At 38.6% G+C, this 13,208-nt stretch overlaps 1 protein-coding gene across 3 annotated transcripts in view; it reads left to right on the plus strand.

Annotated features, from left to right (window-relative positions):
- CKAP5 (cytoskeleton associated protein 5) overlaps positions 1 to 13,208 on the plus strand; it is a 54,449-nt gene that overhangs the window by 21,448 nt on the left and 19,793 nt on the right. For all 3 annotated transcript variants that reach the window (XM_082283036.1, XM_082283038.1, XM_082283037.1), the window contains exons 13-25: positions 142 to 321; positions 1,246 to 1,359; positions 2,539 to 2,649; positions 3,841 to 3,933; positions 4,507 to 4,692; positions 6,307 to 6,401; positions 7,754 to 7,811; positions 7,893 to 8,018; positions 8,352 to 8,488; positions 8,649 to 8,823; positions 9,361 to 9,474; positions 11,625 to 11,753; positions 12,323 to 12,517. In XM_082283036.1, the coding sequence (XP_082139162.1) occupies positions 142 to 321; positions 1,246 to 1,359; positions 2,539 to 2,649; positions 3,841 to 3,933; positions 4,507 to 4,692; positions 6,307 to 6,401; positions 7,754 to 7,811; positions 7,893 to 8,018; positions 8,352 to 8,488; positions 8,649 to 8,823; positions 9,361 to 9,474; positions 11,625 to 11,753; positions 12,323 to 12,517 (1,713 nt within the window). The remainder of the gene's footprint in view (positions 1 to 141; positions 322 to 1,245; positions 1,360 to 2,538; positions 2,650 to 3,840; positions 3,934 to 4,506; positions 4,693 to 6,306; positions 6,402 to 7,753; positions 7,812 to 7,892; positions 8,019 to 8,351; positions 8,489 to 8,648; positions 8,824 to 9,360; positions 9,475 to 11,624; positions 11,754 to 12,322; positions 12,518 to 13,208) is intronic.

Raw genomic sequence — 13,208 nt, forward strand, 5'->3', positions numbered from 1 at the left:
AAATAACTTAAACTCTTCATACTTTTTCCAGAGTAGTCAAGTTTGAGCCACTGCTGGGAAAGGGATACTCTACATCCAGTTGTTGTAGCTAAATAGCTTCTTTCCATCCCCACCTTTTTTTTTTCCGTCACTGCTTGACAGATTAAAGAGTGTGCTGAAAAGGTAGAATTGGTTTATGGTAAGAAAACAGGAGCAGCTGAGAAAAAGGAAGGCAAGCCTATTGCTGGAAAGACCACTGCTCTTCCAGGGCCTGGAGGAGATAAAGAAACAAAAGATGCAGCAACCAAACCAGGACCACTGAAAAAAGCATCTGCAGTGAAGGTAAGAGATTGTCTGACAGTCAGTTGTATGTGATTGCATCAAATAGTTACTGCAGATCAAAGGTGGCCTGTTGAATCTCCTTCCACTGAGCTCTCACTGTCATTTTGCAGGAGTAGGTGAGCCTAACAGCAGAAGGAATCTTGGACTTTCTGGGAGTGTACTTGATGAAATCTCGGTTTTTAATGATACAAACTGTCTTGTCATTTAAGTCTTAATACCACATTTTGATTCTGAAGTAGTGATAAGACTGGAGGCATTCAGAGGAGCCTCGCATGTAACATTGATGTGCTCTGTGATATGGCAATACTTGGCTGAAGTCAACATTCCTTATAACTAGCAAGGTTACTAATTAAGTATTGAGTATTTCTTCCGCATCGTTTTTCGTTTGTTCCTTTGTTTCTTTTGGAATAATTTGAACTATTAGCCTGCATTTCTCTAATATTCTTTGGATTTTAAAAATTGACTGCAGTAGGTGGTCTTTGTAATATGCTACTTAGTTCTTCAGGTGGGATACCTGGAAGTGAATAGGAGAACAGGTAAATTTTTGAAATCTATTGGTACACAGATAACCTGGGAAAGAGACACCAGTCACAAGTTTAGTATCCATCCAGGATCTGTAGGAGAACACATAGATGAATGCATTATTTCCTGAACTTTCGCAAATACATACATTCTTTCCTTTTTCATCTTTCTTTGTCTTGTACATCCCTGTTATGTTTTGTAATGCCTATAGTCTAAAAGCAATATATTAATTAAATAAGCTCTAACAGAAAACTCTCTCTGCCTGCAGTTGTTATGCTATCAAAGAAATACGTATTTTTTGACATTAGAATATAGCAGTGTAGTGTAGGAAAGATAGCAGTTCTTTTGATATCTGTGCTAGAGACTATTTCATCTTGGCTAACTTGTCCATTAACTTTCTAGGCTGGGGCCCCACCGAAGAAAGGCAAACCAGCTACAGCTGCAGGTACAGGAGGTGCTGGGGCTAAAGGCAAGAAGGGTCCTGAGACCAAAGAAATATTTGAGTCTGAGCTCTCTGTGAGTATTCTGCTGTTCTCTGAAATGCAAAGCCTGCTGTGATTGCAGCTTTGGTTTATCAGTTCTTCAGGTACCTGAAAATTTTTCACTGAGGTTGTTTTCGTTGGAAGAAAGGAAAGCAATATATATAGATTTATAACTGGTGAAATGGACCTTTGGTAATTACACCTGTTCTTTAGGCTCTTGTTGGCACAGTAAGCAATAAATCATGATTATAGCCTTATAACAGGGTATACTGTTGTCTCTGAAGTAGGAAAAGATGAAAAAACCAATGATACTTCATATGTAATTTAGGACACGTTATTTACTGAAGGAGTCTGTTATTAAAAGCCTGAGAATACATTATTCTGGAGTTTACATTGAAATCTGAAGTGAAATAAAGTAACAATTAAATGAACTGATACAAAACTCTTCTGTGCTGTTCATATTAAGTTACATTTCAAAAAAATTACTGAATTCTGCATGTTAGCTGGGCATCTACCTACTTTTCTTGGTAGAGAACCAGGTACACTCAGGTATCTGTAGGTCAAAGAGTAACAAAAAACTTATTAAAGCTTTGCTAGATGTATCTGCAAGTTTTTTGGACTGTCAGTCCAAACCATAGTTGTATTTGGAGTGTTGCTTAGAATGAGTAACTTCCATTGTGTATCCAGTTTATATTGCTAGTTTATACAGTAGAAAATGAGAGTACATTTCCTGAAGGTGATGCAGACAGCAGTGAAACAAGGGAAGTTTTTATCACTAGATAACTTTAATTTTCCATTTTGCTAAAATGGAGACTGAAGATAGGTCTTTTCCTCTCTGCCCTCATCAAGTGCTGATTCGTTGTTGGCAGTGTTTATTCAGACTTGATCCAAAATTATCTTGCAAATTTTAGGTTGCCTCTGCTTGATTCTTTAAGCAGATAGTTGGTATTAAAGATTATTTTTGACTGTCTGCACAGTTTCTCATACTTTCCAGGGGTTACTTTTCTGTTGCAGTGCAATTTAGCAGCTTTCTAAACCCTTAAGACCCCTAAACTATATTCTAAAATCTTTCAATCTACAACAGAACCTGTTTTATAATTCGTAAATGCACCACAATACAAGGGTCAGTCCACTATATTACCTGTCCTTAGGGTTGCTGCTCTCCTCTGAAGGGATACAGTGGAGTGTTAACCTTGTTCTGATCTGCCTGCAGATAGAAGTATGTGAAGAGAAAGCTGCTGCTGTCCTTCCAGCTTCTTGTATCCAGCAGTTGGACAGTGGTAACTGGAAAGAGAGGCTTGCCTGCATGGAAGAGTTTCAGAAGGTATGTTTGTAACGGTTGATAAGAGGCAGTAGGGAAAGAGAAAACAAGTATTGATTTCTTCAGCTCTTTAGGCCTGGTAAGTCTTGTGAAATACATACTAGTAGTAGTTGTATGTCAGCACTTCTGATGGATTAAGCAATACTTGCAAAAGCCAAGTGGCTTATATGGTTTAAATTCCATAACAATAGTGGACTAAGTATTTTATCTTAATGTAGGTAGTTGTGCTTTTGTCAAAAACACTTGTATTTTGACCAAGGATACTTAGAGGTCTTTTTAAAACTCCAAATAGTTCTAAAGCTTGGTCTCAAAGATAGCTAGACTTAAACAAAAGGTTTTGCAATGACTAGGCCAAATCTGTTGCAAATAATTTCCTGGTGTTTGTGTATTAGGTAGCAATTGATTATAATCAACTATTTGCCAGCTGACATCTTTGTTTAGAGTCTTATACAATACTAGCAGTCTCTACAGCTGGTGGAAAGTGCTTCACGTAGTCACAAACAAAAAAAAAAAAGCATCACATGCCACTCAGAAGGTATCTATCAGACAACCTTTGAGAGTTCACATTCAAAAAAGCTTCAACTGTAGATGTACAGGTAGTTCATACCACTTCACCAGTACAGTTGTGACTGAGTTAATATTTTAGTGGGAAAAGTGACTAACTTCAATTAGGAAATGATGACTGGCTGCATTGAAATGCTGCTGCAGAAGCCTATTTTACTCAAATGTTGCCATTTCAGTTGAATGAATAAGTGTAACAACAGCTAAACCCCAGTAATTTAGATCATATTCTGGATTAATCTCTGCTGTGTAGTCAGCATTCCAACATGAAGGCTGCGTAATATACTTCATCTTAAAAAACAAAAGCAGCCTTTTGAGGGGCAGGTGGGTTTATTTGGGGGTGTTTGTTTGTTTTTAGTTAAGTGTTAAATTCCCATGGTTGGAATGGCCAATAGTGATTTTAAGGAAATTTGTTAAAGAACATTAAAGGAGTAGTGATGCGAATGCTGTAGGTTAAATGTTGGCTCAGTACCTCAAGATCCTTGTAAAAGAGGCTCTTCAGGTAAGTTATTATGCTGAGAATTTCTGCAATTTAATTCAGTATTAAGAAAATACTTAGAGGACAGTTGAGAACTTCTGTTTGAGTTTTGTATAATTTGTGGCCCACTGGCTAACTTCATGTTTATACTTTAGGCTGTTGAGCTTATGGAGAGAAGTGAAATGCCTTGCCAAGCTCTAGTAAGAATGCTGGCCAAGAAACCTGGTTGGAAGGAAACAAATTTTCAGGTAATGCATTATCCTTCAGTAAGTAAACAGTCCATCTTTTGTTAATATAATTAAGTGGTTTCCAGCTAAAGGGCTATAAGTGCATATATCACTGTGGCCACAGTTCTATCTGTAATCAATGAGAATATAAACTCTCAACCTGGGTTTTATTTCTGTTGAGATTTGAGACTTGAATGTCATCTAAGATATGTAAAGATTGTCTTTAGATGTGTGTGTATACATGTGCATATATATAAGCATATGTGTGTGTGTATATAAGTTCTAAAAGTAGATAATGGCAGCCCAGTATTTTGGTGTTGTGTATATATACAATATGTATTTGTGTATGTACACAATTTTTGTATATAATCACACAAAACACATATACGTATGTGTATAAAATATCTGTGTACATAAATACTTCTACATATTCAAATGTGTATATGTACACAAATAAAAATTTTGTGGATATGTTTGTGTTTACCCACAAATACATATAATTCTTATGTGTATCTATAGATCTATAGAATAAGAAAAATTAGTCTAAAATACACAAAGACACGAGTAACTTTCTTGCTGTTACGGACTTTGCAGGTGATGCAGATGAAACTGCATGTAGTTGCTTTGATTGCACAGAAAGGAAACTTCTCCAAAACTTCAGCACAGGTTGTGCTGGATGGCCTTGTAGACAAGGTTGGGGATGTGAAATGTGGAAGCAATGCAAAAGAGGCCATGACAGCAATAGCAGAAGCGTGTCAGTTGCCGTGGACTGCTGAGCAGGTGAGTGAGCAGCAGAAGTATTCTTTCAGTAAATAAAATCAAAATAATATGTGGGGTGTCCTTTCAGTCTGAGGAGTAAATCCCAAATCTTTGGTTTTTCTCTGTTGCATGAAAGTGATTTGTTTGCTCTCGAGATGCTTCATGAGGCAGAAGTTAAATATGTATTCCTCTAAAATTGGAAATAGAATCATAGGATGGTTTGAGTTGGAAGGGACCTTAAAGATCGTCTAGGTCCTCCCCCCACACCATAGGCAGGGATACCTTCTACTAGACTAGGTTGCTCAAAGCCTTATCCAACCTGGCCTTGAACATTGCCAGGGATAGGGCATCCACAACTCCTCTTTCAGTTCAGATCCATTCCTCTTTGTCCTACCTACCACTGGATGCCCTTGTCAAAAGTTTTCTCAGAGGCCTCCTTCGAGTACTGAAAGGCCACAATAAGATCACCCTGGAGCCTTATCCAGGCTGAAAAATTACAATTTTGTCAGCCTTTCATCGTAGGAGAGGTGCTCCAACCTTTTAAGCATGGTGGCCCTGCTCTGTAGTCATTCCAACAGATCCATGTCCTTCCTGGGCTGAAGGCTCCAGAGCTGGATGTGGCAGTTCTGGTGGGGTCTCACAAGACCAGAGCAGAGTAGAGGGGCAGAATCCCCTCCCTTGCCCTGCTGGTCACACTGCTTTTGGTGCAGCCCAGGGCGCAGTTGGCTTTCTGGGCTGTGAGTGAACATTGCTGGCTCATGTCCAGCCTCCTTGGAAGGTTGCCCTGACCCAGGTGCAGCACCTTGCACTTGGCTTGTTGAACCTTCTGAGATTTCCATGGGCTCACTTTTCAAGCTTGTCCAGGTCCCTCTGGATGGCATCCTGTCCTTAGGTGTCAACTCCACCACTCAGCTTGTTTAATCTCAAACTTGCCCTCAGGATGCCCTCAATCCTTTTGTCTGTCATTTATGACATTAAATGGTACTGGTCCTAGTGTGGATCCCTGAGGAGTGCTGCCTGTCACTGATGTCCATCAGGACTCTGAGCCATTGACCATTACCCTCTGGATGTGATGGTTCCACCAATTCATTATCCACAGGTGTCCACCCACGAAATCCATGTGTCTCCAGTTTAGAGAGAAGGGTGTTGTGGAGGCCCTTGTCAAAGGCCTGACAGAAGTCCAGATATGTGGTATCTGTAGCTGCACTGATGTAATTGCTCTATCATAGAAGGCAGTGATGTTGGTGAGGGAGGACTTGCCCTTGGTGAAGCTGTGCTGGCTGTCTCAATCACCTCCCTGTCCTCCATGTGCTTCTAGGAGGATCTCTTTCATGATCTTCTGAGGCACAGTAATAATGAATAATTATTCAGTGCTTTTTATAGTACTGCCACAGCAGGTACAAATCCATAATAAAGGTGTTGCTGGCTGCCTTTAAGTACTTCAGGAACTTCTGGTTCACTTCAGTTCCAGTGACATCCTGCTACAGTGACACAGTTGCTTTTTCCTCTTCTGTTACCCCAGCTGCTTCTGTTCACTTGCCCTGTGTTTTTTGTGGGTATCTTCACTTCTTTATTACAGTGCTCTGTCACCTGCTTTGCCAGCGAAAGTTTATACTTAATGCTCTTCTATTCCAGGTTGTGGCTATGGCTTTCTCTCAGAAGAATCCTAAAAACCAGTCAGAAACCTTGAATTGGCTTTCAAATGCAATTAAGGAGTTTGGCTTTTCTGGGTAAGTCTCTTAAGTGAATTGCTATGAGAAACTTCAAAGAAAATGTTTCTAATCTGGACCTAAGATTCTGTTCATCTGAACTCTAGTTACTTAAACTCTCATGCTAGCCATACTCTCCTAGCTCTTCAGTATATAACTGAAAGTATCTGGCATTACTAGTATGATAGGATGTGATTACACTACTAGCTGCTTTATTTGTCACTCAACCTCTGAAGAGCATTTGTCTTGAACTTGAGGTACTGCTAGGTGTGGGCTGGGCACAGAGCTGTGGTATTGCATGTCTGTTACACTCTTTCTACTTGGATACGCCTGTACCCAGGTGGACCACTATATTTTATAATTTAAAAGAAAAAACCACAACAACTGAATCTGACAGCCTACAGAAGAGTACATACCAGCATGCCTATTAATCTCCTTGGAGAGACACTTTGAGGTTGATAACAGGTGGATGAAGTTTTGGGCAACAAAATAGCTGTTGTTATAGCTGGTACTATGAGAGTAAGAAATTAATTCTCGATCAGAACCAGGGATAGCTTTCCTTGATTTTTTAATCACTAGTCTTTTAACTGAAAGTGGTCAAGCATATGTAATAGTTTAGTCCTGAGAAAAAAATCTCTAAGCAAGCAGGGAAGACTTCAAATACCTTTATTTGACTATGGGGGCAGTTACTATGCCTGTCTTAAAATATTTTGTGGCTTTTAAATGGATAGTGACATTGATTAAGTCTGAGAAATAAACTCTTCTTTAGTAAATTCCCCCAATAAAATGTATTTACAGCATGGTAATGTGTGTAGATGTGTTACTAGGACAGCAGTGTTTGAGGCTGCACAGAAAATATAGAAGATGCAGGAATTTAAACCTTCCTTCATTTCTCTTGAAAATTTCCTTTTGAAAATTATGCCTTTTTCTGGAAGATCCTGAAACTGACTAACAAAACAGAAAGACCCACCACAACAATAATATACCCCCACCTTTTTTGTGTAGTCATGTTTCAGGTACTTAAAATGTTTTCTAGATTCATTCCTCAACATTTCAGTCCTAGCATTCACATGGGTTATGTAGTTTAAGAAACTTTTACAGCTGTGATAATAGTAGGCTTTGATATAAATTGTTTACTGATTGATTTTTCACAATAGGCTATTCTCCAAACTGATCTCTTCCAGTAGTTATTTAAGCAGCTACTACCTACACTGTACCTGTGATGATACTTTATAAGTGTGCATATCTCCTGCATGCAAGTTAGTTGTGTAAATCTGTCTAGGGGTATCTTTTTTCTTTAACATACTGTGATTTTGTTTGTTGGTGCTGTTTCCTGTGTTGTTTTATTTATGGGAGACATCTTTTTTCCACAGATTGAATGTCAAAGCTTTCATCAGTAATGTGAAGACAGCTCTTGCTGCAACTAACCCAGTGAGTAAATTTAGAATCTTAATCCTAAATTATTATCAGTCCTGAATTTGAAGACTGAGTGCTTTTTCCTCTTTCTGGCAGGCTGTGAGGACTTCTGCCATTACACTGCTGGGAGTAATGTATCTTTATGTGGGACCTTCTCTTCGAATGTTTTTTGAGGATGAGAAGCCAGCCCTTCTCTCCCAGATAGATGCAGAATTTGAAAAGGTAGGAAGTGTAGCTCTTGCTACCAAGTGTCATTAAAGCTACTTTGAAACTTAAGTATCTGGAGTCTGTAGAAATATTGTGGTCTAACCCTTGGGCTTGTAATTGAACCATATTCTTTAAGATGGTGCACAAAGGCCACAAATTCAATGTGTAGCTATCTCAAGTCTTTTTTTTCATTATGAACTTCAAAAGTTCCTGGGTTTGTTTGAATAGTGTAATGTTTTAGAAGTCTGCTGTCCTGAGCCAGTGCATTCGTATCATATAAGTGGTTTTATTTTTAAGGTCAAATGAAAAATTGTAAAAGAGTTGTTTCTGATTTTGTGTTGCTTGCAGATGCAAGGACAGACAGCACCAGCTCCAACTCGTGGCATTTCCAGGCACAGTGTGGGAGGTGGGGATGACGGTGAGGAAGAAGAACAGGAGGAGGTTGGGAATGATGTTGTGGATCTCTTGCCAAGAACAGATATTAGGTAGGTTTGGATTCTACCACCTGAAGATACACTTTCACTGCAATTCAAAATTTTGCATTTATAAATGCTTTCTAAGCAGAAATCTGTGGTGTTAAATCACTCAAATACTAATAGAGAGATAACTAAGTAAACAGACACTTTACCTGTTTTTCTCTTGCAGTGATAAGATCACAGCGGAACTAGTGTCTAAGATTGGGGATAAAAATTGGAAGATCAGAAAGGAAGGTCTGGATGAAGTGACAAGCATAATAAATGAAGCAAAGTTCATAGAGCCAAACATAGGAGAACTTCCAGCTGCTCTGAAGGGTCGTCTCAATGACTCCAATAAAATCTTGGTATGTTTTTCAAAATCCTGTTTCAGCTGTTTTCAGCTTAAAACTTAAGATAGTTATGATTCCTTATGATGAACCTTGCTTATTACTGTGTGGCCTGTTTCAATGTCATTAAGTCAGCAGTTGGAAAACAGTGAACTGTGTGTTTCCAAATCATATATTCGCCTATTTTAATAAATATTTCCCTTTTTTTTTAAATTTAAAAATGCTTCAAAAGAAAGGGAAATCTACCTTTACACTGAATGTAATATAAGGAAATCTTAAAAGAAAAAAGCTTGACTAATTGCTTCATTTGTGAGAAAAGTGAATTGTCCCTTGTTTGAAAATGTTTTTACTTGAAACCTGATTTGCTCAGAATATGGAAGTATTTTTTGTTTTTCAGTGTGGTGAATTTGAAGACTGGAATAGGTGTCATTGAGCAGGCATTCTAAAATAAAAGCTCAATATATAGCAGTGTCTCTTTTCCCTGTATAACTTGGAGGTTTTGCACATCTGCTTGTAACACTATTTTATTTTAAACCTTTTTTTTTTTATGTGCAGGTGCAACAAACTCTGAGCATTCTTCAGCAGCTAGCAACAGCAATGGGCCCCAATATCAAACAGTATGTGAAAAATTTGGGGATTCCTGTCATTACAGTCCTAGGAGATAGTAAGGTAGGACAAGTGTCCAGATCTCTTCGCTTTTTGCATATCTAAACTATGCCTGAAAGGTGGATGGTAGTTAAAACTTCCTTTGGAAGCTTACGATTTTCTTTTTAAAAGTTCTTGCCTGAATGGCAGCTTAATATTCAAGTATAAATGTGTGCCTGAATGTATATTCAGATGTATTCCCCTCCTTGTAACTTAATCCAGTGTCACAATCTGGCTTTTAAATTAATGTGGTCACTATATGCATATTTCTGCTGCTGAAAGTACACTATGTTAACACACTGAACATATTTGCTTGGTAAAGTTCCTGGTAGACTTTTTAGTATATAACTGTGGATTCCAGTGTACACTGTTGTTTTTGTTGCTGTGTATGGACCCTTTGAACTGTAGGTAGGCACAGAATATTTGCAACTGACACTGAAGCTTGTGTAACATCAATGTCGAGTTTGCCAGGATGCTGTGTCAAAATCGAGCTAGGATCATGGGAAAGAGCTATTTGAAGCAATGGCGAAAGAGGCTTGGGAAGGTGCCAGTATCTTGTGCCAGAAGTCATGGGCAATTATCAGAGATGGCATATTTCAGCTGTCTCTGTTTGGAATGTGAGTAGGAAAAAGAGCAGGAGCTGGATCTACCTGTCCCAAACAGTGGAAGGACTATGACTGGTTCTAGGGCTAGATAAAAATCTCCTGGTTCAAACATGTTTTCTCTTTAAGAGTCTTCAAGAACCGATTTTTTTATATGACTGTTAAGTTCTTCTTTTAACTCACCAATTATCCTGAGGTAACAGCAAGCTCCTTTTGTAGAGTCACAGAACTTTTTAGGTTGGAAAGGAACCCTACAGTTCCAACCGCATACCATAGTTCCAACCCATATAGTTCCATCTAGTTCCAACCCCATACCATAGGCAGGGCCACTTTCCACTAGACCATGTTGCTCAGAGCCCCAGACTGGTAGGAGAGTTCCAAGTACATGTTTTAAGGAGAAGACCAATTGTGATTAACTTACACTGTTGCTAAAATGCATAATACCAACATAACTTGTGAGCACTATAATGCTGACAGAAGATTTTATGCTCATCTGAACTCTGCTACAGTGGTAATATTTTTTCAGTACTGCAAGTGCAAGATTTAACTAGTTTATCAAATTTGTCAAGTTTTTGAAGATGAGAATGGTCCTTTTTGGGTCCTACTTCAATATGTTTATAGCGGACCCAACTGAATAGTTGAGGAAAATCATCGGCTTGTAGCATGAGTGAAGACAAATTAAATTTGGATGATGGGAACCAAGGCCTTGTCAGAGAGGCTGATGAGCATCTGTTTATCTGCAGCACATGATTTGTTTTTTTTCCTCAGTGAGATAGAAGATGGGGCAAGTTATTTGCAAGGTTGCTCACTTCTTGTTTACGTATATGCCTGGATGTTACTTCTGCATTTACGATTGGCTCATACTTAACTGAATGAGTCTGTTACGTTATTAGCTTTCCTCTGAAAATCAGCCTATAGGAGAGGGTCATATGTATAGAGTCATGTCTAGACTGATAAAGTTTTAAAGAGCCCTGATTGTTAGATATTCCATCTGGCTTTGCATAACTTCATATAGCTGCTTCAAAAAAGGGTGTTGTTCTAAATTTTGCTTGGAAAAAGCACTAAAGATGGAAATTGGTAGGAGTTAGAGGGCTCCCTCGCTCCTGATTTGACTTCTGTGCATGTGTATCCTAAATGACATTGCCCTAATAGCAGACTCCATAATCTGCTTGCCTTGATTTATGAATGCACAGTCTATTTTAAGCACTGTATAAGTCACTAACATTATTTTTTAGCTTCTTTGAGAGTTAGACTCCCAGAATTGTCATCAATGAATGGTACCATGTGCAAAGTAATTTTAAAGATACTCTTTCACCCTTTTTATCAAACTTTTTTAAAAAAATTATGGTAGATAAGTAAAATGGCTGATCTGGAGATTGCTGCAGCTGATACCATCACTAAAACTAAATTCTTCTGAATTTTAGACTTCTCAAGCAGAGAATAGAAAAAGATTTCAAAGCCCATGATGTGGAAGCTTTTTCCTTTTATAGGAAGGATGACTGTTGCTTCTTCTGTTGTAATCTTCTGACCCCTCTTTAGGTTTATTCTTTTTAAATCTTGTTCTTGCTGCAGAATAATGTTCGTGCTGCTGCACTAGCAACTGTGAATGCTTGGGCTGAACAAACTGGCATGAAAGAGTGGTTGGAAGGGGAAGACCTGTCTGAAGAGCTCAAAAAAGAAAATCCTTTCCTAAGACAAGAGGTAGGCTTCTGTCGAGTAAACTTCTTATGTGTGTCAAATCTAAGTAACCTTTTATGCTGTTGACTCTGTATCTATGCAGACTGAAATGACACAATGCTACCACTATATGAGAAAACAAGTAGCTGTGTATTTGTACTGACATAAAATTGTTAAACCTCAAAAGGATAATAACAGGCTTTCTTCCTGCATGATAGCTGTCATTTTGACTTCAGTGCCTCTAAAGTGAAAGTTCTGTCTGTTTTGATTAGTGTTTTAAGAGTTAGTGTGTGTTCCCTCAAATTCACCACAGAACAGAATGGGAGACATTAAAAAGAGCGGCTGAAATTCTTCAAAAGGAAGAAACAGGCTTAAAGATTTAAGATAGTTGTGTGCTAATATGCTGTACTTATCTTTTAATTTTTGTAATTGCTGATATGAAAATTGATGTTGTTCAAGAATATTTCTCTGAAAAAAATTTGGTTGGGTTTTTCCTACTTATAGAGGTATGTGAAGGACAGCAATTCAGACTCTTGTGGCCTGACATAGCACTGTGAGCACTTCTTTAAAAGCTTTTATTTTAAAACTTTCAGCTTCTTGGTTGGTTGGCTGAGAAGTTGCCTGCCCTCCGTTCTGTTCCTTCTGACTTACTCTTGTGCGTGCCTCACTTGTACTCCTGCCTTGAAGATCGAAATGGTGATGTGCGTAAAAAGGCACAGGATGCCCTGCCGTTCTTCATGATGCATCTTGGCTTTGAGAAGATGGCAAAAGCCACTGGCAAGCTGAAGGTATTTCTGTTACAGAGATTAAATAATGTGATCTTGAATGTGTGAGTACTAAGTCCTATTCACAGTCTCATGATATGCTGTCTTGAGTCATGTGAGCTTGTCTGCATTGAATATTTTCAGGGGGACTGAAAATAGTATTAGGAGCTGTGAGCTAGAGCTTTCTCTACTTTAAAAATGATTACTGCCATTACAGGCCTATTGCTTCAAGAGCTTGAAAAAAAAATCTACTTGCAGATAGCTTCCATACCAGTTCCTGTCCCATTCTATGCCTTTGTACTCATACTTTAACATGATTGCTAGCAGTGTGGTTTGGCTTATGGACCCCTGAGTGGTGAGTAGGCACTCCATTGATGTCCTAAGACCACTCACCTAGAACAGATCTCTGGTTTACATATGTCCCATGGATCTTGAAGAAGAAACTTTAAAGAAAAATGTTGTACTAGTTTGAAAACAAACTAGTGGGAGACACCAAGTCAGAATAACAATTTAATAGGGAAATAAAAGGAGGGGGAAAGAAAAACAAAAAAACAATAAAAGCGGATAACACTGGGTTAAACTGACAGAGTTAAGATACAACCTGGCACCCTGTTAGTCAGGGTGGTGGTGGTGGTCTGGTAGAATGGTGGCTGCAGTCCTCCCGAAGTGGCAATCCTGTAGGAAAAAGAAGGGTCTGCTCCTCGTCAGAAGGTCC

The sequence above is a fragment of the Coloeus monedula genome (assembly GCF_965178545.1).
Source record: "Coloeus monedula genome assembly, chromosome: 6".
NCBI lineage: Eukaryota > Metazoa > Chordata > Aves > Passeriformes > Corvidae > Coloeus > Coloeus monedula.